The sequence below is a fragment of the Phragmites australis genome, chromosome 9 (genome assembly GCF_958298935.1).
Source record: "Phragmites australis chromosome 9, lpPhrAust1.1, whole genome shotgun sequence".
Taxonomy (NCBI): Eukaryota; Viridiplantae; Streptophyta; class Magnoliopsida; order Poales; family Poaceae; genus Phragmites; species Phragmites australis.
The window spans coordinates 758,188-782,657 of NC_084929.1; the positions used below are offsets into that span (position 1 = coordinate 758,188).

The window sequence follows — 24,470 nt, forward strand, 5'->3', positions numbered from 1 at the left end:
CCCCTAGGTAGTAGGTTGGAAGGTTAATTTGGCAAATCTCCATCGAATTAACACGATGCAGATGGAAGCAGGAGTCTGCTGATTTTGGTTTGCTCGTAAGCTAGCTATCTGTCTCGGCTTCAGGGGACATGCAGTGATCAGTACACCATGAAATGTGCAATGCAAAATGCAAGCTGCACGTAGCGTACATGTGCAAACGTCGATTATTCCCAGAGAGCCGTACGTGAATGAATATTATTATTGTCCAGTCCAGCTCTTCCGTTAACGTGCAGCACTAAAGTCCAGCTCTTCAGATAAAATGCTACTCTTTCTAATTGCAGATATAAGCCGTTTAAGACGACATCCACGTTTCTTTAATAAAGATATAAAATTATTCTAGCATCGGCATAGCAAGAAGTATATGGTTGTCTATTATTACATTGAAGTGAAGGAAACCCGACAGACCGGGTACAAAGATGAAATCTCCAAAGCCAATCCACAATAGATATTATTCAATCACAAATTCTATGGCTAAATCGTCACCCATATCTGACGAAGACTTTTATCATTATGATCTCGAGCACTCTGCAAGCCACTTTTAAATGGTGACGCTCCTCCAACTTCTATAACAAGACTCAGAAGCGAATCTAATATGTGTCTCCGAATAAAACCTGCATAGAAGAAGGAACTTGTGCTCTGTTAAAAATAATGTCATTCCAGCAAAGCCATATAACCCGTCAGATAGCGCTAGCTCTAACCAACAAAAGGTACTTAAGTTTCTGGATAAACCTGCTAAACCAATTTTCAAACATATTAGAAACACTTGTGGGAGTGTTAAAACCAAAAGAAACTAGTACCACATGCCAGATTAATTTAGCAGCATGGCAATCAAAGAAAAGATGCTGAATTATTTCATCAAGGTTAAAAAACAACATTTGGTACTTCCCTTTTAATGACGCTTTGCTAAATTATCTTTGGTTAGAGTGACACCATTATATAAGAACCACAAGAAAACCTTAATTTTCAAAGAAATCTTTAGCTTCCAAATGTAACGGTTTGTAGTACTCATCTGATTCTAAGATCTTTTCCCGAATTGGATCTAACGAATCCTTTAATCTCGATTATCAATCAGCTCAAGATTATGTTCGATGCGGTCTAGATCCAGGCTGCTCCAATAACCCCAGCAACCCTATGCATCTCAACCTGCAAGACGCTGGTTCGAGGAGCCACGGACGTGGACATACCTGAGTCAAGAGATCATAAATAGGAAGCTCAGGTGATTGAGCTCAAGCACAGCCCTACGGGGCAAACTGTAACTGCCCCATCCATAGGCGTAGAAACCAGGAAGACCTAAGAAACAACATCCCCCATGGCAGGTGTGATCTACGGAAAGTGATAGACAACCGTCGTGAGGTCATTAATGAATGCTCTATACATGAAATGAATCGAAAGCCGTCTATGTTGATGTAGAGACCATCTAAACCCATCACGCTAATCACTAAGATGTATTGAGGCTATTTTAGACACAAACTCATACCATGCAGTTAGCTTGTTGCCTACTAAAGCCCTATTAAAGAGATATTAGGTGAATTAGCATTCATCACCTCTGCTATAGTCGCATTTTTACGGCGAACTGTACTATAAAAAGAAGGAAATCGTTGTCTAAGGGTGGACCATCCTAGCCAAATATCCTCTAAAATCTAATGTGAGAGCTGTCGGAGGGTGAACTCCTCAAGCAGGGATCCGGAGGGACCCCTTTGAGATTCGGTCGGGGGATGATTTGAATCTGTTTTACGGGTGAAATAAATGAGCGTAAATGCGATGCATGTGGAATAGAAGGATCGGATGCAGAATGCAGTAAATGCGCAGGAGGTTTTTAGACAGGTTCGGACCGCACTGAGCGTAATACCCTACCCCTGTGTGTATGCTATAAATGCTCTGAGAATGTCTCTCAGAGATGTTGCTGGTTACAAGAATGTCTGTCTAACCTAGAGCTTCAGGCTCCTTGTTCTTCGGTGATCTAAGCTTCTGTGCTTCAACTTATCCTGGCGGTTGCTCCGTGTCAACTGGGTTCTCTATCTCGCCAACTTTCTCTTACTTGTCTTCTCCGGGGAGCCCGCCCCGCCTTAAATACTCGCCGGACGGTAGCGTGCCCAGAAAGGGAGGGCACGAGTTCCGAGGCACCATAAATGTAAAGCAACCATCATGGGCTGCTGCGCGAAGTGAAGGGGAGGGTTGAAAACGCGCCCCCGTCCGGTCTTGTTCGCCATCATGTCGTTCTGCAACGGGCGCCACGGGGAGGGCCCACCGGACAGCCACCGAGCAACCCGACGTGCCCGTTCGGTTAGAGTGTGTCTGACATAGCAGGGCGGCAGGCAGGGCGCCTTTGGCCTCGCGATGCTATCCTGAAGCGCGCCGGATGTCCCGCGATGGGACCCGTGCATTAAATGTCCCCACGCCTCTCTGCCAGGCCATGGCAGGGACTGACAGCAAGTGTGGAGGAGCAGTTGAAAGTGACAGGCCACACGCCCTCTTAAATGTGGCATCGGGCCTTTCACTGGTTGACACCTCACCGCTAGACCTCCGTGGGGGCCACCGGCGAAGGACTTCTAAGGTCCTCCGGGGGGGGAACCGAGTGCTCAGGGGTTACTATTCATAGCCCTGAGCACTCTCTCCCGGATATGCCCTTTCTTGGTCCTCGGGGAACCGAGTGCTCGGGGGCCACTGTTCTCGGCCCCGAGCACTCTCTCCCGGAATTGGCTGTTCGGGTTCTCGGGGAACCGAGTGCTCGGGTGCCACTGTTCACGGTCCCGAGCACTCTCTCCCGGAAATAACTTCCTTGGATCCTCGGGGTACTTGGGTGCTCGGGGGGGCACTGTTCACGACCCCGAGCACCCCTTTCCCGGTAGTTGGCTTTTCTGATCGTCGGAGGACTTGAGTGCCCGGGGGCCACTATTCACAGCTCCGAGCACTCTCTTCCCGACACTTGGTCTTCTCGGGTCATTGAGGAACTCGGGTACTCGGGGACCACTATTCATGGCCCCGAGCACCCTCTCCCGGGACTTAGTCTTCTCGTACCTCGCGGAGATGATCCCCACGGGAGGGCGCCACGTGGTAAACTGCTGATCTGACCTCGGAACTCGGGGACCCCTGATTCTTGTGTCACCGATAAGAACCATCTTGCAAAGTGAAAGAGACTAATCTCAAAATTTCTTGTTTAACCTTTCATAAGGCCCGACAAAAATGAGAATCTCCCACTCTATACTCCACTTGTGATATGGTTTTATTTCTCATATGCTTATTTCGAAGGAGGTTTTGCCACACCCAATCCTCATTAATCAATTTGAACAACCATTTGCTAAGTAAGCATCTATTATGTAATTCTAAGTTAATGATGCCTAGACCTCCTTTATCCTTAAGTGAACAGAGAATAATCTATTTGAATAGTATATACTTCCTTTTGTGTCCGTCATATTGCCAAAAAATATCTAGACCTATAATAATCTAGTTTTTTAAAAACATCTTTGGAGCCTAAAAAAGAATAGTATAAATATAGATAAACTAGTTAGAACGGAATTAATGAGGACAAGTGTATCCCTTATGACAAGTGTTTTCCTTTTCAACAACTCAATTTTCTTTAAAATCTCTCTTCTATATCCTTCCAATATTTATTGAGTAATTTCTTATGATTCATAGGTATTCCCAAATAACAGAAAGGCAATTTTCCCATGTCACAACCAAAAATCTGAGAATGGTCAACCTTAGCATTGCCATAACAATACAATTCATTTGTATGAAAATTAATTTTCAAGCTAAACAGTTGCACAAAAGCGCATAGCAGGAGCTTTATATTCTTAGCTTGGTCTAAACTATGATCCATAAAAATAATTGTGTCATCAGCATACTGTAGAATAGAGAGATCATCATCTTACAGATTTGCAATGACACCTGAAATTTGTTTATCTTCTTTCGCTCGTTGTACGTGTAAAGAATAAGGGAGTGCCCTGTGAGGGGGTCCATACCGGAAAATGCTAGTTGGCAGTTGATATTATCAAGATAATGGCCTCACCGTATGACCAGGCGGGGCTCGCACGACCAGTCCTCTAATCGTAGAAGGAAACTCCGCGATCAGCCCTTACTGGTCACGGAGCAGGTACTCACCTAACCCGTCTAATACTCACCTAACAGATCACAACCTCTGTCTAGATGTCCTTACGTCCCCGTCTACGATCGCCGCGTGTCATCGTTACCAAGCTCGTTGGACACCCCGACGCAGTAGCTCTGACTCCACTATAGCCCACCGGTGGACAGAACGGAGCAACACCAAAAGAGCAGAGGCCTCAACGACGCCCCAAGCGTCATCGTCACCCGTCCAGACACGGACATGTTTTTCACCTAAAAGATCCCACGGCAAGGAAGGGGTAGCACCTTCGACAAACGCCTCTAAGGAGGAAGCGGCACCCGAGAGCGGCGCCATTGTCGGCCCAGGCCAGACACCGGGCAAGGCTTTCGCCCAGGGCACCCAAACCCCACAGCCAACACGAGCACACGTTACCCCAAAGCCATCCCACACCACGAGGCTCTATGTGGGCCTGATCATTGGGAAGAAGACAAATCTGACAAGAGGAAGAGCCGCCATGGCACAAGGGGATTGAGGGCAACTGCGTCGCGCCCGTCACACTATGCGTCTTGATGCATCGACGTTTTTGCACGAGTGTCACGTAGTCTCTAGGGCAACTATGACTGCGAGCATAGGCGAAAGGGCAGCATCACTTCAACATTGGCAGTGAGCCGAGCCTCCTCGTGCCATGGCACCTCGCCACGCTACGGTCATGCCGCACCGCGCCACCATAGAAAATCCCCACCATCATAGGGAGATGGAATCCAACACCATGGGTAGTAGTAGCCACAACCCATAACAACCTAAAGGCATATGGCAACGCCACCATCCGCAAGACAGAGGCACGACGCAGTACCAACAGTCGCTCGCAGCAGCAAGGCCAGCAACAGCAAAGCAAAGGCGGCGACCTTGCGGGTTTGTGCAGTGGCAAGAACAGACCGTGCTAGGGAACAAAACCATGCCGTCACTATTGGTGGCGCAGGGCGACGATGATCAGTGACGGCGAGCAGCGGTCTGGGGGCTAGTACAACAGGGGCAGCGGCTTATTCTAGCACTGGATAAGGACGACTAGCTCCATGCCGCGCCGCCGCATATTTTTGCAGGAGGGTTCAGACTCGGGTTGTTTAAGTGTGCAATCCTCCAGCAGTGACTATGCCACCGGTCCTAGCTGTGCAGGGTGGCTGAGCTCACAGTCATGGGTTGCTTGCTAGTCTGGTTCTACACCCTAGTGTTTCACGGATGGCTTCTATGGTGCTTCGCCAGTCAACATTGCATTAGATGTGCGCTCCAAATCCAGTTAGGCAACCGCTCATGGGGCTTAACGTTGCCCAGTGAAATCCTAAAGCATCTAGTTTTCATAGGTAAGGGCTCCGTGGGCTGTTGCTGTTTGAAGTGCATTCCATGAAAGTTTGCTTTGGTTGGGTGCAGCATGTCCATAATCAGAACTAAGGTTTGTTTGGTACAGCTCCAGCTTCGAGATCTATATTAGTTTTGAAGTTTGTATGATAATATAAAGCAGTTTAAATCTTATTTTTAATCTAAAATAAAAATCAGATGATCTAACTAAATACCCTCAATACACTAACAGTTATATATCTAAGATTTTCTAAAACTAAGTTTAATCAACTTAAAAAAATCTTGAATTTAAAGCTGTGCCAAATGAGACCGTAATAGCTGGAAAGAAATTCTGTGAGACCAGGTCTCATAGAAAGACCCTCGTCTTGCGTGACACGTGTCCTGTACTTTCTCTCACATATATTCAATCAGACCGTTGGATCTAGAACGAACGGCGTAGATCAGAGTCTCACGGAGACCTTTCTGCAGAGGGTCTCATATAATTTTCTTCCGTAATAACTTATAATGCATCCCTATTTTGTTGTGTTGAGGAGGACCATGTATAGCTTGAATCAGTACTATCTATCAGTACTTTATTAATCGGTACCATGTAGTAGAGTTTTATGGCTTGAATCAGGACCTTCTATCACTCGGTATCATGCAGTAGTAGCCGTATGGCTTCAATCAGGACTTGTACTGTTTTTATTTATTACTTCCTTTAATTAAAATAAATGTTATTTTAGATTAGTGCAGTAAACTGTTTTAAATTTTAGTTATAAATTATTTAGTATGTATTTAGTTTAGATACTTAAAATAATATGAGTAAATTTGTCTTGAAAAATATTTTTATAATAGTATATTTTAATAAATATTACGTTTTACTGATATATTATAATAAAAATTAGTAGTCAAAGTTGTATTTTAAAAATCGTGTTTATATCTAAAATGACATTTATTTTGAACTTAGAGGAGTACTCTGTATACGTTTATTATCTGGCTGGATCATGTATTAGTTCTTTCACTCGGTAGTCGGTATGTTGTTTTCTTATCTGAACTGCTGGCAGCGATGGTTTCTTCTTCGTACGGAGACAGTATCGTGGTTTCTTTTTTTTTTAACGGCAAAGCTGAATCGAAACATGAAGCCCAGTTACCAGTGAAGCCCAAGGAGTCCATGGGCATTTCCGTCATTCTGCGCCGAAAATTTTCTCTCTCCCTCCTCCAGTTTCCCTCCAAAACACATCCGCCAAATTCCACCGCACGTACCGCCTCGAGATCCGCGAAACCCAGCTTCCGGCGGCATGGGAGGAGGCAGAGGAGCTTCTTCCGGCGGCATGGGAGGAGACCTGGAGCTGCCGTCGCCAATCTATCCTGCATCACCATACTGTAACCGCACCGCTGAGATTATTGTAATACCAAATTTTTGAGAGAGAAAAAAAAAGAGATTTGACCAAAATTTGACTTTTTGATCCGTTGCTCGTATGGACAATCGGAGACCGTGGTTGTGTTCATCTCGTCGAGACGAACCCATTTTGCTATTCATATGTCCGTTCCGGGCACTTTATGACCCGTAGCAAGTCCAATAAATTTAAACCGTTCGTTGTTTTTTTAAAAAAATAAAAAAAAGAAAGAAGATAAGTACCGGCCGATCCATCCAGACGTCTCCACCGTTTTCCTTTCTCTCTCTCTCCTCGTTGCTGAGCACGCTGCTTGCCGAGCTCCTCGCGCCGTACGCTGCCGTCCGCCGCGCCGGCCGCTCGCTGCCACTGGTTGCTGCGCGCCGCCGGCCACCGTCGCCTCCGCCTGACCGGCCTGCGCCGCCGTCGTGCCGGGCCACCGCGTCGCGCCGTCATGCGTGCCGTCGCGCTCGCTCTGCGCCAGCCGCCGTGAAGAAGCAAGCAAGCAAGCAGGCCGTCGTTGCCTCTGTGCTAGCAGCTGAGAAGAAGCAAGCACAGAGAAGCAAGCAAACCAGCGCAGGAGAGAAGCCAGGAAAGAGAAAAGAAAAGAAGAAAAAGAAAAAGAGAAAAGGAAAAAAAGGGAAAAATTGGAAATTTCGGAATTTCGTCGGATTTTTGAATCTCACCCGTGCTTTCTTTACAGGTATGTTTAGATGTTGACGTGCATTTGGGGGATGGATCTTGGTAGCTGCACACACTACCTCATCACCATGTTGATAGCTCAACCGGTGTTATAAATGGTGGTTTTGGTGGTCTGTCGTTTGCTTGGTTTATGTCGTGGTACGACGCTGGTAGCGTCGTGAAGGTTTCTATATATATATATGTCGGTTATGTCATATACTGTCTGCCTGTGATCTCTTTTGGTCAGTTATACCGTCTTATAGAGGAAATGCCGTCAAAATTTTCTGTTTTCATATAATTAGGCTTAGTGATAAAGTAGGGTGTTACAATTATCTTCTTCCAAATTCCTCGCCACCTACCTCCGCTCCAAGCAGTCAGAAGACCAAGGCTTCATTGCAATTGCATGGCAGAGCTTCCTTCCAGGGACGCTGGATGAGAGAGAAGAAGGCTGCTGATCCAGCATCAGAAGTAAGCAGCTAATGCTCACACTCAGATTTTTTTTTATTTTTATATTTCGAAAATAAAAATTGCAAAATTAGATATCCATTTGAAAAATATATAGAAATAGGCTACTGTCACACGTTGAAAGGTTAACACTTAAACAAAAATAAAGATATCACCTTTCCAACAGACGAGGCTTAAAAATTAAAAAAAAAACATTGTGTTCTTTGATCTCAAAATTCAAAACACTATAGAAGTAGTCATGATTTTTTTTTAAATGTATGTTGTAGAAGATACTATGACCCAACTTAAAAAAATTAGACAAAAATATGATTTATATAATAGGAAATAAAAAAGATAAATTTTATTATACACAATCTGTCAGGCTGAGTACAATAAATTTTATCTTTTTATTTCTCATTGTAAAAGTATTGTTTCCGTTGAAAACTTTTGGAGAGATAAACTATAACATCTTCCGCAACATATTTTTTTATAATTTTTTATAACTATTTCGATAGTATTTTAAATTTTAAAGCAATGAAACACAATAATTTTTTTATTTTTTAACTTGTCACCTGTTGGAATGCGACATCTTTATTTTTTTTAAAGTGTCACCCTCCTCCTTCTTCTTCTTTTTTTTTTTTTTGCAAATTTTACCTTATATTTAGTCCAGTGCCCAGCCTGATCACATTTGAGACACACACCCCCAATCGATGATGTACTTGAGCGGCCAAGAACCATAGAAGCTCTCCCCCACAGGGAAATGGATCATCTGACTTTGCTAAGGAACAATATCATTACTTTAGTCTCGTTGTGAGCCGTTGAATTGAAAATAAATTATTAAGATTTAGTGATACAATAATCTACCGTACCTGATCCACAGTAATTGTCATACAGTATTTCCATGAACAATATCCGTTCTACAATGTTTTACTGCAAATCACTATATCTTATAGCACAAATTACTGTTTATAGTACTATTCCTTCGTGACTTTACTTCAGTAAGTCCGAGGATCCATTTCCCTCCTGCATGCTATTGCTGCCTGTTTGCAAGACTATATACTGCGCACCACCAATGTTTCAGTGCTATTCGGTGGTTGATTCCTGGTTTGGTTGTCATATGTCAAAAACCAAAGAACTCAAAGACCGACTCTTGTCTCCCTCGATGGGCCAAGCAGTGAAGTGGGCAAGCGATCCACTCCCCCGCACCGCTCCTAGGCAATCGTCCTTGGCCCCTGAGTCCCCTCCCCGCCTAATCGCCCTAGCCTGCCACGGTGCCAAGCCATTACCGTTAAAGCATCCCTAGCGCCTAGCACCTAGCTGCCCACCGCCAGAGTTCCGGATGCCGCCCGCCGCCATAGCACTGGAGGCCACCCATCCATCCCACACATATGTCGATGGTGAAGAAGAGTCGAGGAAGAAGGGCATAGCCATGCCCAGCACGCTAGGGATGTAGTCATGCAGACACCACCTGCGGTGCTTGGCCACCTCCTTGAGCGCATAGATGATGATGGCGATGAGGAAGAAGGCAAGGCAGAAGCGAAGATCTTGGCATATGACGTCAGGTAACCCTCATAATATGAAATTCGATGAAAACCAAAAACCAAAACCAAACTAGGTGGTTTTCCAATATTTTTCATCATCTTTGGTTTGCATACTCTGAAAACCAAATTGTTGGTACACCAAAAAAAAAAACCGAGCCGAAAACAAGGAAAAACCGAATGCCCAGTCCTACAAAGCCTACTTTTGCAAATTATTTCATTTTCGAAATATAAAAATAAAAAAGGCTCTGCTCACTCACTGATGGTCTTTGAGGCCCATAAAGCCCACGAAAGAGGGCGTTATCGTCTTTTCGCATCGAAATCCCCCCCCCCCCCCCCCCCCCCCGCTCCATTTCATTCGTTTTCCCTCTCCGCGAAACCGCCGCCTCCCACAAATTCCCCAAATCGAATCGACTCCTCTCCTCTACCCTCGAAGTGTCGACAAGGTTCTCGAGTGCGATGGCGGCGGCGCAGCTGACGCCCGGTGCGGTGGAGGCGATATCCGAGCACGCCGACGGGACGGGGACGCTGCAGCCGGTGCTGCAGGTGGTGGACGTGCGGGTGGTCACCAACTCCAAGAACCCGGCCGCCGCGGAGCGCTTCCGCATGGTGCTCTCCGACGGCGTCCACACGCTGCAGTCCATGCTTGCCACCGCCGAGAACCCACGCGTCAGGGACGGCACCATCCGCAGGGGGTCCGTCGTCCACCTCCAGGAGTTCACCTGCAGCACCATCCAGAACCGCAGGTGAGGAGCAGTCTTGCCGTGCGTTCGCGTCCCGGATCCCTCCTCGACTCGAATCTCAGTTTTATTTGGTTGCCTGCCTAGTTCCGCAAGAAAGATTGAATCCTGTTCTGCTCCCCGCACGCTTCGCTTGCTTAATGATTAATGACTTAATGGGGAGGATGCTTGCTAAAAGCCGCCGAGTATTCTGCTGTGCGATATTTAGATATGCCAACTGTGTGAAATTTGTCGTAGGAGATCTACCGTTACTGCTTTTAAAAAATAGGATGGGATTATGTGGTGGTTGACAATGGTATTGGATCGGTTTGGTAGCAGTGTTCATGGTATCAATTGGAAGCATTACTATGGTCCTTCAGTCCAGCCTCACTGTGAAATCTCATTGATGGTTTTCAGCTATCGGTTGATTAGCTGTGGAGGATAGGTCATTAGTTGTTCACTATGGAGTCTCCTAAGTTGCAGCCAATTCTGTTCTCCTTTGTGTAAAGCCTGTTGTGGCTCTCTCCATGTTTTCTTGGATCCAATAATACTCATCGATGTTATTTTCCCTTCTTATTAGCAATCTTACAATGACAAGAAAGCTCCAACCTTCCAATTATACGCAACGAGTAATGCTTAGTTTGTAGAGTAACTTCCATGCTGTATGGTCTTGTAGTTCTACTCCATTGATGATTCTTTGTGCGGTGAAAGGGTGCTGTAATTTTTTGCCAATGCTTACAATCTACAAGCTTTCCTTCTGACATCCATGTCAAATCAATGAAACATGTCACAACACATGTTGTCGTGACTTGTCAAATGAGTTGTAGAAGTAGATCTTTCAAACAAGTCTGAACATTGTTTATTGTTGTGGCCATAACTAAATATGCACAATTCTAGAATTCTAATTGAATTATCATATCAATATCATGTGACCTACTGATCTACAGATAGGTTGAATTTTAAGATCTGAATGGGCAGAATGGCTGTCACTGCTGTGTATTCCTGAATATTTTTTTGGAATTGTTGTTTGCCTAACTTCTTCGGTTCTATTATGAGCCATCTTCTAAGGGAGGATATCCGGTTCAGAACTTTACATTGTAGATACCTTTTTATGGTTTACTTCTTATCAGTTGAGTTGACCATTCCTTCATGCTGTATTCAGGATTATTATTGTTATCAAACTTGACGTTCTGCAAACTGAGTGCGCCATAATTGGGAACGCCAAAGCCTATGAGCCAAAATACCTACCGAAGGAGCAGTGCCCCAACTTACCGGCCAATGCTTCTCAAATCAATAGTGGAGCCTATTCCAGTGGCCCAGGCATGCTGGGATCTTCTGTTGCTCCAAGGGCAGTGCAGGTTGCTAACAATATATCATATGGTGTATCCTACAGTGGTTGTCAAGGTACGGTTGGCTCTCCAATTGGTCGGGTGGTAGAACCTGTTCCCAATGTGTCGTCTGGTGGCTCTTATGGTACAATGTTAGCGCATAATACAATAAACGCCGACATGGTGCAGTCAAAGTTGCAGCAGCCTTCACTGAACTCTCACCAGAACCAAAGGTTTGCAGTTCCTGCCACAGCTGGTGATATTGGCATTCCTGGCAATACTTATGGCCGCCCTGCGCAGCCTTTTCATCAGCAACCACCTTCAGTGTATATGAATAGAGGTCCTGTTGCTAAGAATGAAGCTACTAATCGTGCTGTCCCTGTGGCTCAATTGAATCCATACCAAGAAAGATGGACGATCAAAGCTAGGGTGACTGCAAAGACTGATCTCAGGCACTTCACCAACGCCAAAGGTCCTGGAAAAGTCTTCTCTTTTGATCTCCTTGATGCACAGGGTGGAGAAATTCGTGCAACATGCTTCACTTTGCAGGCTGATCAGTATTTTGACCTAATTGAGGTTGATAAGGTGTACTTGGTATCCAAAGGGTCGTTGAAACCTGCACAGAAGAAGTTTAACCCTTTGAATCATGAGTACGAGATATTTGTTGATCACAGAACGTCTATAGAAATTTGCTCTGGTGATGATAGCAGCATCCCTAGGCAGCAGTACAATTTCCGACAGATCAGCGAAATTGAGAACATGGAGACTGGTGCTATTGTGGATTTGGTTGGGGTTGTTACATCAGTTGGTCCTTCTGCCACAATAATGCGAAAGGATGGTTCGGAAGCCCAGAGAAAAACTCTTCAACTGAAGGACATGTCTGGTCGAAGCGTGGAGATAACCTTTTGGGGAAAATTCTGTGATGCTGAAGGCCACCAGCTCCAGTTGCAGTGCGATTCTGGTTTGAATCCTATACTAGCTTTGAAAAATGGCCGTGTCACTGAATTCAGTGGTAGATCCGTGAGCTCAATCAGCTCAACTCAGTTAAAAATAAACCCAGATTTTCCTGAGGCTGAAAGGTTGCGGCACTGGTATGTAACTGAAGGAAAGACTGCTGCTTGTATTTCTTTATCTCGGGAGGTGTCAAGCATGGGCAGGACTGATGTCCGGAAAACTGTCGCGCATATCAAGGATGAAAATTTGGGGCGATCAGACAAGCCAGACTGGATCACTATTAAAGGTGCAATTTCGCATTTGACAACTGATAATTTTTGTTATCCTGCTTGCACTTTGGAGGTTAATGGTAGGCAGTGCAACAAAAAGGTGATAAATAATGGTGATGGGACATGGCATTGTGACAAATGTGATCAGGGCTCACCAAATTGCGAGTATAGGTACTTGCTGCTTTGCCAGATCCAGGATCATACTGGGATTACCTATGCTACTGCATTCCAAGAGGCTGGTACAGAGATAATTGGCTACAGCGCCCAGGAGCTTTTCAACATAAAAGACCAAGACACAGAACAATTTGCAGATATCATACAGGAGGTTCGTTGGCAGCAGTATCTATTCAAGCTGAAAGTCAAGGAGGAAACCTTTAATGATGAGCAGCGTGTCAAGTGCAGCATTGTTAAAGCGGAGAAGTTGGATCCATCGAAAGAGAGTTGTCACCTTCTGGGTGCGATTGATGGCATATTGCAGGATGATACACGCTCACCTGCTGAGGTGCAAGGCGCTGCGACCTATAATGCTGGTTTCGATAATTCCTGGGCTGGACAAAGTGTGCCAGCCTCCAACAATGCTTACACCACGAATATGAGTGGTGCAAGGTATGGGGACTCCATGAATCAGTTTGGGCAGCAACCAAACATATATGGCGGGGTGTCTACTCCAGCATCAGCGACACGGAATGTACAGACTTGCATGGCTTGTGGGTCAAGTGGGCACGATGCACAGAACTGCCCTGAAGGCATGAATAGGCAGCAACCTGCGGCAAGCATGGCTAGGTCCTACGGCTCTACGCCCGGCAATGCCAGCCCGCTTTTGTGTTTTAGATGCAATCAACCTGGGCACTTTGCTAACGCTTGCCCAGGGGTGACTACTGCCCCCCAGCAACAGCCATATGGCAACGGTGTTGCATCAGGAGGATACAGTAGGCTATCCTATGTGGGGGCTACTAATTACTGAAGTATTTTGCCTCTCAAGTGTGATTATGGTTTGATTGAGCTGCCTGTATGGCATCGCTGTGTTTCTGTGAAGTAGATAAATATTCCCGTTATGGTTGTCTGAATCAGGACCATGTATTGGCACTTTAAATTGGTGTTTATATTTCTATTTTGGTCTGTTGGTGTGGCAAATCCCTGTTTTTGTCTGTTGAATTCGTCGGTTGTAACTATGCTAGCCAGCTGAAACTGTGTGGTTCTGTAAGTTAAAAAGGATCAGACGCCGAATGTGACTGATGTTTATGATCATGTTGTTTCCTCTATCTTTTGGAGCGAACCTCGAATCGTTCTGGGTACTCAAGTCATAAAGGAAAAAAGAGTGTGGTGTATATTCTGGGTATTTTATTTATCTTGTGGTATGGTTGTTTTGGTGGCTAGCTTGTTGCAGCAGACTTGAGTTCTAGTGTTAGGTGCTTGTCAGGTTGTTTGAGGTGCTCGTAGGTGTTGGTGTTTAGTTTGTTTCCCATATTGTGGTTGTTGTGTTTTGTACTCCCTTCTCTCAAGCAGAGAGATCATCATCAGCAGCAGCAATCTGAGCATGCAAACTGATCGAGATATGAGATGATCATCGTCGAATTGATCAATCAATTGCATGTACCAGCAGTTAACTGTCTGTATCGAGATGAGCTGTAGAATGGTGTGATCATGCTTTGGTTTTGTTGTCAGTTCATTACTTTCATGTACTCCTGCAGCTGAACTGTGCATGATGACCACCGTAGGATGCAGCAAATCAGCGGCGTGTGCAATTATATTGGTTAACCTGAAGGTGTCACGTATTGTGACTGCACTCATTAGCCACTGTACAGTTTCGTTCATTTCCGAGTAAATCTGTTGCTCTTTTTTTTAAAGTATTATATATGTTCTATCCAAACACATTACAGTAATCGCTTGAAATCAAATTCGAGCTAAAAAAAAAAAGCTCAATCCAAAGGCCGAATCAATATGTTCCTCGGCCCGGCCCGACCCGGCCCAACCTAGTGCGGCCCATCCGCCAGTTCATGGATACGTAATTCCACAGAAACCCAGGGGGCATTTGTTAAACGTAGCCCGTCCTCCAGAAAAAAAAAACCCCTCTGTCCCGTCCAGCCTAGGGTTCCTTGTCGCCGCGCCGCCGTCGTCTCGCCGCTCTGATTCGCCGCCCAGGTAATCGCCAGAAGCTGCACCTCTCTTCCTCTCCTGCCGGCGTACTCGTCGTGGTGTTTCGGTGGCCGTATGCTCTCATCTTTTTTTGTGGTGTTTCGGTGGTCTCGTTCAAGCGAATAATGATTCGGCTTCTCCAATGCAGATTGCCGGCTCTGCTTGGTGAGCCGTCGCACCCATGGCAGAGGAAACCAATGTAAGCACAAAGTTGTGTGGTGTTTGGGTGGCCGTATGCTCCCATCTTTTTGGCGCCGTGAATTAAGTGTGATTTGGTTCTTGTGTGGTCTTCCCCTTCGTTGAAATAGGGAAAGAAGGAGGAGGAGGAGTTCAGCACCGGTCCTCTGTCAGTGCTAATGATGAGCGTGAAGAACAATACCCAGGTTGGTGGATTTCCACTATTGAGAGATCTGTCTTCTTCTGCTGTCTGTCTGCTTCGATTTTCTTGTCGAAGTATGGAGCATGTATATGCTAGCATTCTAGTCGTGTAATCTGGTGCATGTGAGCTAAATTCTAGTTATCCAAGGTGCCTACAGTCCTGCTGTGTCAATGCACTTTGTTTCCCTCAGTTGGCTGCCCTCCTCCTGGTAGTCCTGAAACTTAGATCCATCGTTAGGTTCTATGTGACCATAGTTTGTGTGTATCCTTTATCCTAGTGTGATGTGATTGTTGCTGTTGCGTTTCAACTTTTGGTCGGCTGAGACAAGCATAGCTGTGTAGCCTGAAGCTTCTGTTTCAGCAAATCATAGGAGTAAGCTTCTTAGCTGAAACATGTTTGTCAGCTGTGATTCTCACATTGTTTACTAAAGCATGTCCTGTAAGTGTGATTCTCACATTATTTTTGTGCATAGAAGTGATGGCGTATTCTTGCTAGTCGGTATTGTATTGCATCATGATTTGACAGTTGTGACTGTAGTACTAGTACCTCTCTATCCTAGGTTCCACTATCTACATTATCTACCTTCATGCAACATTATGGATCATGCATCAATTTTTAATTATCTTCATTATCAAAAGTTGGATTAATTTATGGTTCTTTGCTAGGATCTGTTTCCTGAGTGGAATTATTGATTCTGTTGTAAGCTGGTTTATTTGATGTTGGATCCATTCAGCCGGGATTTCTTGCTCTTTGGGTTAGCCAAAAATTACGTGATGGATCTTTATTTTTTTTATGAATTGCAAAAACCTATAACTATTTTGGTATATGTTGCAGAAAACTATAACTTATGGTGTCCATTTAAAAAACTTACAACTATTTTAATACATGTTATAAAAAACTACAATTTTCTCACCGTGGACCCACCTGTAATCCTCTATAATATGTAATAGGAGGATTAACCGTGAGCCCACTTGTTATCAGAGGATGACAGGTGGACCTACGGTGAAAAAGTTTTTTTTGCAACATGTGTCAAAATAGTTGTAGGTTTTTGAAATTTACACTTATTTTTTTATGAATTGCAAAATAAACTATGGGGATGTATGTACTAACTGATTTGTCTGCTTAGTCGCTGCCAACTGCCAGGCAAGCAAGTCTCGTTGTCTCATATGGCCATATTTCCACTCCCTTGATCTAAACTGTGCATGTATTGCCCTAGGCCATCTTTTCCTGCAAGTGTGCTCATTATATCACTGTTACTCACATCTATATCGTTGTTTCTCTGATGTATCGCTTAGTAAACCCTTTATGCTGAATTGCATAGTGCTGGCTGCAGATAGTTCTTTTCAACTGCTGCTTATTCTTATTACGTGTTCTCTTATGTCTTAGGTTCTTATCAACTGCCGGAACAACAAGAAGTTACTTGGCCGTGTGAGGGCATTTGATCGGCATTGCAACATGGTTCTTGAGAATGTTAGGGAGATGTGGACTGAGGTATGTGACACGTTCTCCTATACGTCTATCGTTTCCCTCTCGTGCAGGTATTGCTATGCTGGTTGATTAACATCTATTTCTTCTGTTACAGGTACCAAAGACTGGTAAAGGCAAGAAGAAGGCTCTTCCAGTGAACAAAGACAGGTTCATAAGCAAGATGTTCCTCCGTGGGGATTCAGTCATCATTGTTCTCAGGAACCCAAAATGAGTCTCTTTGCTACATTGCTATTCAGTCTCCATGCCAAATACTCTGAAACATGGGAGTGAGTGTAAGAGCCGACTCTTGCTTTAGCCAGTCTCCATGCTATGTTGATGGCGAAGTGTTGTAGTTGGATGCTGTGAATTTACCTTGTAGCTGACTTGCACTGGTAGTTTCTGTTTGGAATGGATCATCGAAATATCGGCTGACTCCACTGTTTCAATCGTTGGTTCCCATTTTGTGATTGCGATATGGTTATAATTTGAGAATAGTAAATTACCGTTCGCTTAAAAGTGACATTTTTTAATCGAATAATAAATTATAACTCACGATCAGCATTGTTTTTACCACGGGGTGTTTGGTTTTTAGTCTTAACATGACAAGCCAAAATTTGATCAGAAGTTAAATTAGATTAATGTCAAATTTTGATAGTTAAAATGATATTTGGTTTGAGTTCAAATTAAAATTTTGACGGAGGATTTGGTCATCCGAGATTTGCTTAAAAACGCTATAAAAAATTAGGATAATTGTAAAGAAACTATTACTCTTGGTGTTATTGCAAGCTTGCCACTGACAATTATAAAATTGTTATTAAAACTATCATTCGAGTGGTATCTTTGAAAAAAATAAAAATTCAAAGAGGTATTTGCAAATGCAAAAAAAATTTAGCCTTAACAAAATGAAGACTAAATTTTTAAGACACGATTAAAATTTAGCTAGGCTCTCTTGGACTCCTAACCAATAAGCCTCATAACTCCCACACAAGTGAGATAAAAAACAAAAAATTACAGGTAACACGCCTCGAAAATCATAACAAGCGAAATGATAGGATCAATTGGACAAATGCGTGTACAAAACGTTCCATAAATCAGTGTTGAAGTATTTGAGTGCAGGTCATGAGGTCTGCGGTTGGAATCCAGATGTGTCATGTCTTGTTCCTTTTTTTTTTTTCTTCCCCGCTCTTTTTTTTGAGGTGGTGCACCACTATTGTTAGTAGGATAATAATTGAGAAATACATTTACAGAGAGCAATTCCTTTCGTTTCTTACATGGAAGAACAGCAAAATCAAACCAGGCACTTGCATTCAACAGGGGCGTGTTTGGTTAACGGTACATGTTTTTTTAGAGCTACAACATATATCTTAGACGAGTAGAAGCAAACTGATAGGATATAATGACTCTAAAAAAAGAATATTTATTTGTTTGTATGAACGGATGTCACATATGGATGCAATGACCATGTGAATGTATTTAGTTGCTTACATAGACGGATGCAATGACCCTACACATGAGATTAACGAGTGAGTCCGTTGCAGCACTATAGTAGATATAATATATCCATCGAGTCAGCTCCAAAGTAAAACCCGATTCGAGCGTATCCACCGGACCAAACTCCAACCATATAATTGCATCCACGAATGATGAGAGAAACCGTGCGTGCAAGTAACTAAAGGACATTTTTCACGGGAATATGCATAAAGATAGAGTTAGGATGCCACCAATATGGGCAACAAACACACCACAGAGTCTCAAAGAAACTTTTCTTTCCTTTTCGAGATTGAATCCGAACATACTTGCACAATGAAAACAAAACTCTTAGTCTTAGAGCATCTCTAAGAGACTCTAAAACTCACTCCCTATATCCTCATATAGGGAGCCTTCTCAATAATATTTTCTCCCTAAATCTCCTTCATCTTCAACAGACTCCCTACACTCAATTCCTATATTCCAACAGACTCCTCATTCTTCCCTCTCCTGTGTCACCGACGTGCGGACCCCACCCTTCATCTCTTTCCTTCCTCCTTTCCTTTTTTCTCTCTCCCTTTCCTCTTCACGCCAGTGAGGTCCCTCGCCTTCGGTGCGCATGCGACGAGGCGTGCGCCATGTTGTCCCCCACCATGCTCGTGCTCCTGTACCTCCCGCAGTTCTCGACGGTGCCCGGTGACTTCTTCTTTGGGCTCAAGGCGCTGATCGCGCTGGTGCTCTCAGGTATGGGCTTGGCCGGGTCAATCACGGAGTCTATCGGGGACTTGAGCGAGCTCTAGGTGCTGCGTCTGGACAACAACCAGTTCACCGACGTGATATTGGCGAGTTTCCGATGGCTTGAGAGGGCGAGCGAGCTCCGCGTCGATGGCAATCAACTAGTGGGGCCAATACCCTTCGACAAGGAGATGATGTGGAGACTAGGCAAGAAGTTGCGCGCCATCGGCAACGATGGGCTCTGCTATGGCACCAAACAAGAAGTCCTTGAGGGTGTCGTTGCGCTTGCTGGTGTTGCGGACTGCTACAGTGTGAGGAGGAGCAAGAGGCACGACGGGTGGGAGCAGGTGGGCACATGTGGGATTGGGACTCTGGCTGGTTCCCTATATCTAGCTAGGATGGAGAAGGGTATTGGGAGCCTCTAAATATTAGGAGTCATATAGAACATCTATTGGAGGTGGGTTTTAAGACAAAATTCCTAAATTTAACTATAGGGAGTTATATTGGGCTTCTCTTGTAAATGCTCTTATCACAATAATGCAATGAAGAACAGGGTGTTTTTAAACACCAACAGATCTGGAAATTTTAGATAACGCAGAGAGAAGAGATGAAATTGTAGCTTTATGAGTACTGCCAACCTTCTCAGATCAGAGCACATAAGGATCGTGTACTAGTGCTGTGATTTGTAAACTCTCAAGTGCACAGCAGCGCGCTCTTCCAAATTTCTGTGAAGGGCTGTTAGGCCCAAATTTCTGTTCCTGTAAGAATATGCAATCAAGGAATACATTATACATGTGGATTTCCAATTTGTGCCATATCACTCTGATCAACCGAATTTTCGGAATGGATCATTCTTGGCTCATCTCAGAAAAGTTCTTATAAGGGGGAAAAAAGCTGAGGTTTGTATGTAGAAGAAGAAAAAAACTGAGCTTGATTGCAGTAATGCTGAACATGATGAAAACTAAAGCTAAACATCAACCATCACATGACGTGAAAGAAGAATCCTTTGCGTTCATATCAATCAAGGTACCAGGTTGGAACAACAAAATTCATTCAGAGAGGAAACAGCAAGACATGACGAACTATCCATCCATCCATCCATTCATCAATTAATTTCTGTATACATCAAAATCCGACCAAATTCGTCGTCTCATCTTCATCTGGTAGTACAAAATCATCGTAAGAAGAGATGGAAAGACATCAAAATATCTCAATGCTAAGCCTTGAGTTTCCTAATCGCTACTATGCCTCATCTTGTGTCGTCGTGTTTCCCTGAGATGAGATGACAAGCTAAATCTGCTAAACTAGACTGAAAATCTCAAGGGAAGTAAACCTGATCTGTAAGCAAGACAAAAACAGATCGATGCATCAACCAGTCAGTCGTCGAATGCTGCGGCAGAGGAGGAGGGGGAGGGGTCGGCGAGGTCGGCGAATCGGGCGGCGGACGCGGTGGAGAGGAGGAGGTACTTGCGGACGCAGGCGCGGACGCAGGCCGCCTCGCGGTTGCCGAGCGCCTCGCGGTAGAAGGAGACGACGCAGTCGGAGAAGCAGCGCTGCGTGACCCAGTTGTACAGCCGCACCCTGCATGACAGTTCTTAGCGAGGAGTTGAAGGAAAGGAGAGGGAGAGAGGAGAGGAGAGGAGGGCGTACGCGTCTCGGGTCTGCAGCCCTTGGGCGATGGCGGCCATGCGGGCCTGGTCCTCCTCGTCGCTGGCGGCGGCGGCGGCGTCCATGCTGTCTTGCTCAACTTTCTTTCCCTGGGGCATGTCAGAGGAGCACACACCTGCTTGCCAGACAGCAGCAGGTTGACGTCTGAAGAAGCAAGCAACAACAAGAAGCTGACGTGCAAAAAGACCTGAAAGCCCAACCTGAATGATCTGCAAGCTTAGGACTTCCCGCATCAAGGTGGACCAATATGAAGATCTAGTGAAAGAAGGTGTTCCTTAGAAGGTTGAGTTGTCGGCTGTCGCTCATCTGGTGGCTACCTCGCCAGAGGCGACGCTCAAGCCTCATGGCCACTGCTCTGGCAACTCTCGTCGGGATGTGGATCGAGGGGTTGTCACCACCCTGATACCCACCCCGGTCACAGGTGCTAAGCAATTTCACAACACCTCCCCTTTACCTTTTGGCATCATGGATTCTACTGGACACACTGATTTCACCACAACTAGTAGTCTCGAAACTATCTTGCCTAAGTTAGAATTTCCTAGATTTGATGGTTCCAACCCTAAGATTTGGATTAGGGGGTGTGAGCCATATTTTGATCTGTATGAGGTTCAGGAACCCTTGTGGGTCAGATTAGCCACTATGCACTTTGATGGTTTTGCTGCATTTTGGTTTCAGTATGTAGATTCCCAAGTTGCTAGTATGAATTAGAGAGATTTTTGCCATGCAGTGAGCACTCGTTTTGAGCGTGATCAGTATAACCAGCTGATCCATCAGTTCTTTCACATCAAACAACTCGGTTTAGTAGTTGATTACATAGAAAAAATTTGATGAGTTAATCCATTAACTTCTTGCTCATGATGCTAGTCTTATTACTACAATGATTACTAATAGGTTCATAGATGGACTTAAGGAAGAGGTTAGAGCTGTAGTACTAATACAGAGGCCACATGATTTGGATACTGCTAGTTCTGTTGCTACCACGTCTCAAAACCCGTAATCACATATTTAAGCATAATTATGCTTCACAGGAGTCATGCTTAATTTTGAGCTATTTTGTTCTGAAACACTAGAACACTTCGTTTTGAGTTAATAGGATGAGAGAAAGAAATTTAGGAGAGAAAAAAAATTAAAACTTGCATTGAAAATATCTTGTCTCTTCAGCAAATAGGGCCCACATGGGTGGGCCAATCACCCTATCTCTCAATGGGACAGTAGCCCCACCCACTCCCTCCCTCTCCCTCACTCTCTCTCGTGCTCCCTCTCCTCCCAACCGGCCAAGAGCAAGGAGCTCCCTCCCTCTCTAGCTCTCTCTCTTTCTCCTCAAATTCCTCCCTCAAGAAGTGAAACCGAGGTACGTATGTGGTACCAATGCGATCCTTAGCTCCTAAGCTTCCCATATGTCCAAGTTGTTTGCACATTCTTGAAGGATTCGAGCCGATTTTGACGTCTTTTGGTGTTTTTGGTTGAAGAACGAGGAGCACCAGCATTTTCCTCTTCCTCGAGCTTTTCCGTTGTTTCCTCATTGCACCGACAATCACCGGCCACGACAAAGCACCTTGGGTAAGTTCCCTAGGATCCCATAGCTCAAATGCACGTTTTAGCTAGTCGAAATCCAAGTTTTGGAGCTTCATTGTAAAGTGCCTCAAGTTCTTGATGATTTAGAGCAAAAGAGGAATTTGGATGAGTTTGAGCTAGGAAATCAAGTTGCTAGGTTGATGAGTGAGTCTAGAACCCATTGTATAGTGCATATGCAGGTTTATGCGAGGTAGATTTAACATGCGAGTTGAATCGACCAAGAAAAATCATCGCGAAGCTCAAGTCTGCCCAACCTGGAGGTTCCAGGTTAGAACCCAGAAGTTCCGGATACCTTGAGTTGGGTTTAACAGAGCCCCCTCGCTCGGAGCCTCACCCAGAAAAATCCAACCACCCGGAGGTTCCGGGTATAGCTTGAAAGATCCTGGATAAATGAAGCAAAGCCAAATAGAGAGCCCTTGCCCAGAAGCTAGTCCGGACATTTAGACCTTCTTGGATTCAACTACATGCTTGACATATCTGTGTACTTGAATCTAACCAGCTCTTCCACATGTCCGGAGGCCAACTGCTATAACAAACCGTGGTCACTGATTGCCTCACTGGTCGTGACCACTGATCATAGTCACTGGTCGTGGTCATGAAGTATTGTTCACTGGTCAGAGTACTGTTCACCATGGTTGGAACACTATTCACCATGGTCAGAACATTATTCATAGTGACCGAAGCACTGTTCATCCATGGATGTATTGATCGTTGGTCGCCTATTAAGCTAGTCATTACTGCAATGACCACTATAAATGCCAAATCTTATCATCAATATGTTCTTTCGCATGTCTTGCACTTTTAGCTTGTTATGATACATCCTCGGTTGTTATGCATCTTGTAGTAATGACCATCATATTCATCATATTGCATGCGTTCTTTCTTAGAGAACGAAGGACCAGAGTGTAACACGGGCGCGATCGAGGGCAGTCCGGAGTTCTGTGAGTGTTGCGCGGGCAGTATTAGGCAAGCACTAGAGTAGCAAGGTAAGCATATAAGAATATTCAACCTACTTCTTTAGATCAATGGTATTTAAATTGATAAATTATACTTTGTGTATGTTTGCATGATTAGTGAGTCTTATGTCGGGTTGTATGGGTAGAACCTATATTGATACATTACCTCTACCTTATATTGTTGATGATCCCCACTCTTGTACACCGGGTATGATATTATTGATGTCTAACTACAAAGGTTAACCGAGATGCTTAGAAATGCATAGGTCATCGATAGAAGTTGAGTGGTAGAATGTTTCATCGTTCGCAAGCTATAGGGTTTACTTATTGTTCTAAATGATAATGACATTGGGTATGAGAGAGATGTAGGAGGTGTTAGGGGTATCTTCTGCATTGGAGGAGTTCCTCGGTGTAGTTTAGGAGAGTAGCCCATATACCATAGACTGCTTGCGTCGGTTAAGCATCGACCGTTGTTGCAATTGGCTTTAGCACTTTTCGTGCTTACCACATGTCGCATATGAGAACGATAATCTGAATATCTCGTGTAGCTGTGATCTTTTAGTTTGAATGTCTCGGGTGTTGTCGACATAATATACTTGTATGTGATATCTAGTTTGCTCTGAGAGTAGTTCTAGATGACCCCCGCATCTGGAGACGCATGTCCTAATCGGTCGAAACTTACTTGGGAAAGGTTGACATGAGTACTCCTTGTGTGGACCTATATGGTCACGCAAGCCGTATGGTCCTCAAATCTTGTGGGTAAATGAGTACCCCTGCAGGGTGTAGAAATAATTTGAATTGCCGTGCTCTTAGTCATGAGAATGATTCTGTCTATTTGCAGTAGTCGTAGAGTCATGAACGTGGGATGATGTAGATTGGTATGTGGGGATATGGATGGAGATGTTGGATGATGAATTATTATGGTTCCAGTTATATATATATATATATATATATATATATATATATATATTCATATTGGTGATTATGGGTTAGAATGATACATGTAGTATGATCCTCAAGTCTTGTGGGTAAAGGTATGGTCCTCAAGTCTTGTGGGTAAAGGAGTACCCCTGCAGGGTGTAAAATAATTTGAATTATCGCGCTCTCGGTCATGAGCAGGCTTCTGTATATTTGCAGCAGTCGTAGAGTCACGAACGTGGGATGATGTGGATTGGTATGTTATGATATGGATGGAGATGTTGGACGATGAATTAATATGAATCCATATATATATATATATTCATGTTGGTGATTATGGGTTAGAATGATACGTGTGATTAAATATAGATGCTTACATAATGGTGTCTAAATTTTCTTTCACTTATG

General features: G+C 44.3%; 4 protein-coding genes across 7 annotated transcripts; 3 read left to right on the forward strand and 1 right to left on the reverse strand.

Annotated features, from left to right (window-relative positions):
* Positions 1 to 6,849: 6,849 nt before the first annotated feature.
* Positions 6,850 to 14,044, forward strand: LOC133928277 (replication protein A 70 kDa DNA-binding subunit C-like). 3 transcript variants are annotated; one of them, XM_062374535.1, is made up of 2 exons: positions 6,850 to 7,977; positions 11,373 to 14,044. In XM_062374535.1, exon 2 carries the CDS (start codon positions 11,533 to 11,535, stop codon positions 13,723 to 13,725), a length of 2,193 nt encoding a protein of 730 aa, XP_062230519.1. In that variant the 5' UTR covers positions 6,850 to 7,977; positions 11,373 to 11,532; the 3' UTR covers positions 13,726 to 14,044. The 3 variants fall into 3 exon arrangements, with proteins under 3 accessions (XP_062230519.1, XP_062230520.1, XP_062230517.1); XM_062374536.1 differs by having other exon boundaries at positions 6,850 to 7,531; XM_062374533.1 differs by lacking the exon at positions 6,850 to 7,977 and adding an exon at positions 9,836 to 10,237.
* A 754-nt stretch (positions 14,045 to 14,798) lies between these two features.
* Positions 14,799 to 17,189, forward strand: LOC133928280 (uncharacterized). 2 transcript variants are annotated; one of them, XM_062374537.1, is made up of 5 exons: positions 14,799 to 14,903; positions 15,046 to 15,096; positions 15,206 to 15,280; positions 16,663 to 16,767; positions 16,859 to 17,189. In XM_062374537.1, exons 2-5 carry the CDS (start codon positions 15,079 to 15,081, stop codon positions 16,973 to 16,975), a joined length of 315 nt encoding a protein of 104 aa, XP_062230521.1. In that variant the 5' UTR covers positions 14,799 to 14,903; positions 15,046 to 15,078; the 3' UTR covers positions 16,976 to 17,189. The 2 variants fall into 2 exon arrangements, with proteins under 2 accessions (XP_062230521.1, XP_062230522.1); XM_062374538.1 differs by having other exon boundaries at positions 14,819 to 14,970.
* A 1,659-nt stretch (positions 17,190 to 18,848) lies between these two features.
* LOC133929589 (uncharacterized) lies at positions 18,849 to 19,370 on the forward strand. The gene is made up of 2 exons (XM_062376393.1): positions 18,849 to 18,944; positions 19,035 to 19,370. Exons 1-2 carry the CDS (start codon positions 18,849 to 18,851, stop codon positions 19,368 to 19,370), a joined length of 432 nt encoding a protein of 143 aa, XP_062232377.1.
* A 641-nt stretch (positions 19,371 to 20,011) lies between these two features.
* Positions 20,012 to 20,771, reverse strand: LOC133929683 (mitochondrial import inner membrane translocase subunit Tim9-like). The gene is made up of 2 exons (XM_062376469.1): positions 20,596 to 20,771; positions 20,012 to 20,526 (listed from the first exon to the last, which is right to left on the reverse strand). The coding sequence occupies exons 1-2, from the start codon at positions 20,709 to 20,711 to the stop codon at positions 20,322 to 20,324; spliced, it is 321 nt and encodes a 106-aa protein (XP_062232453.1). The 5' UTR covers positions 20,712 to 20,771; the 3' UTR covers positions 20,012 to 20,321.
* Between the last annotated feature and the right edge of the window lie 3,699 nt (positions 20,772 to 24,470).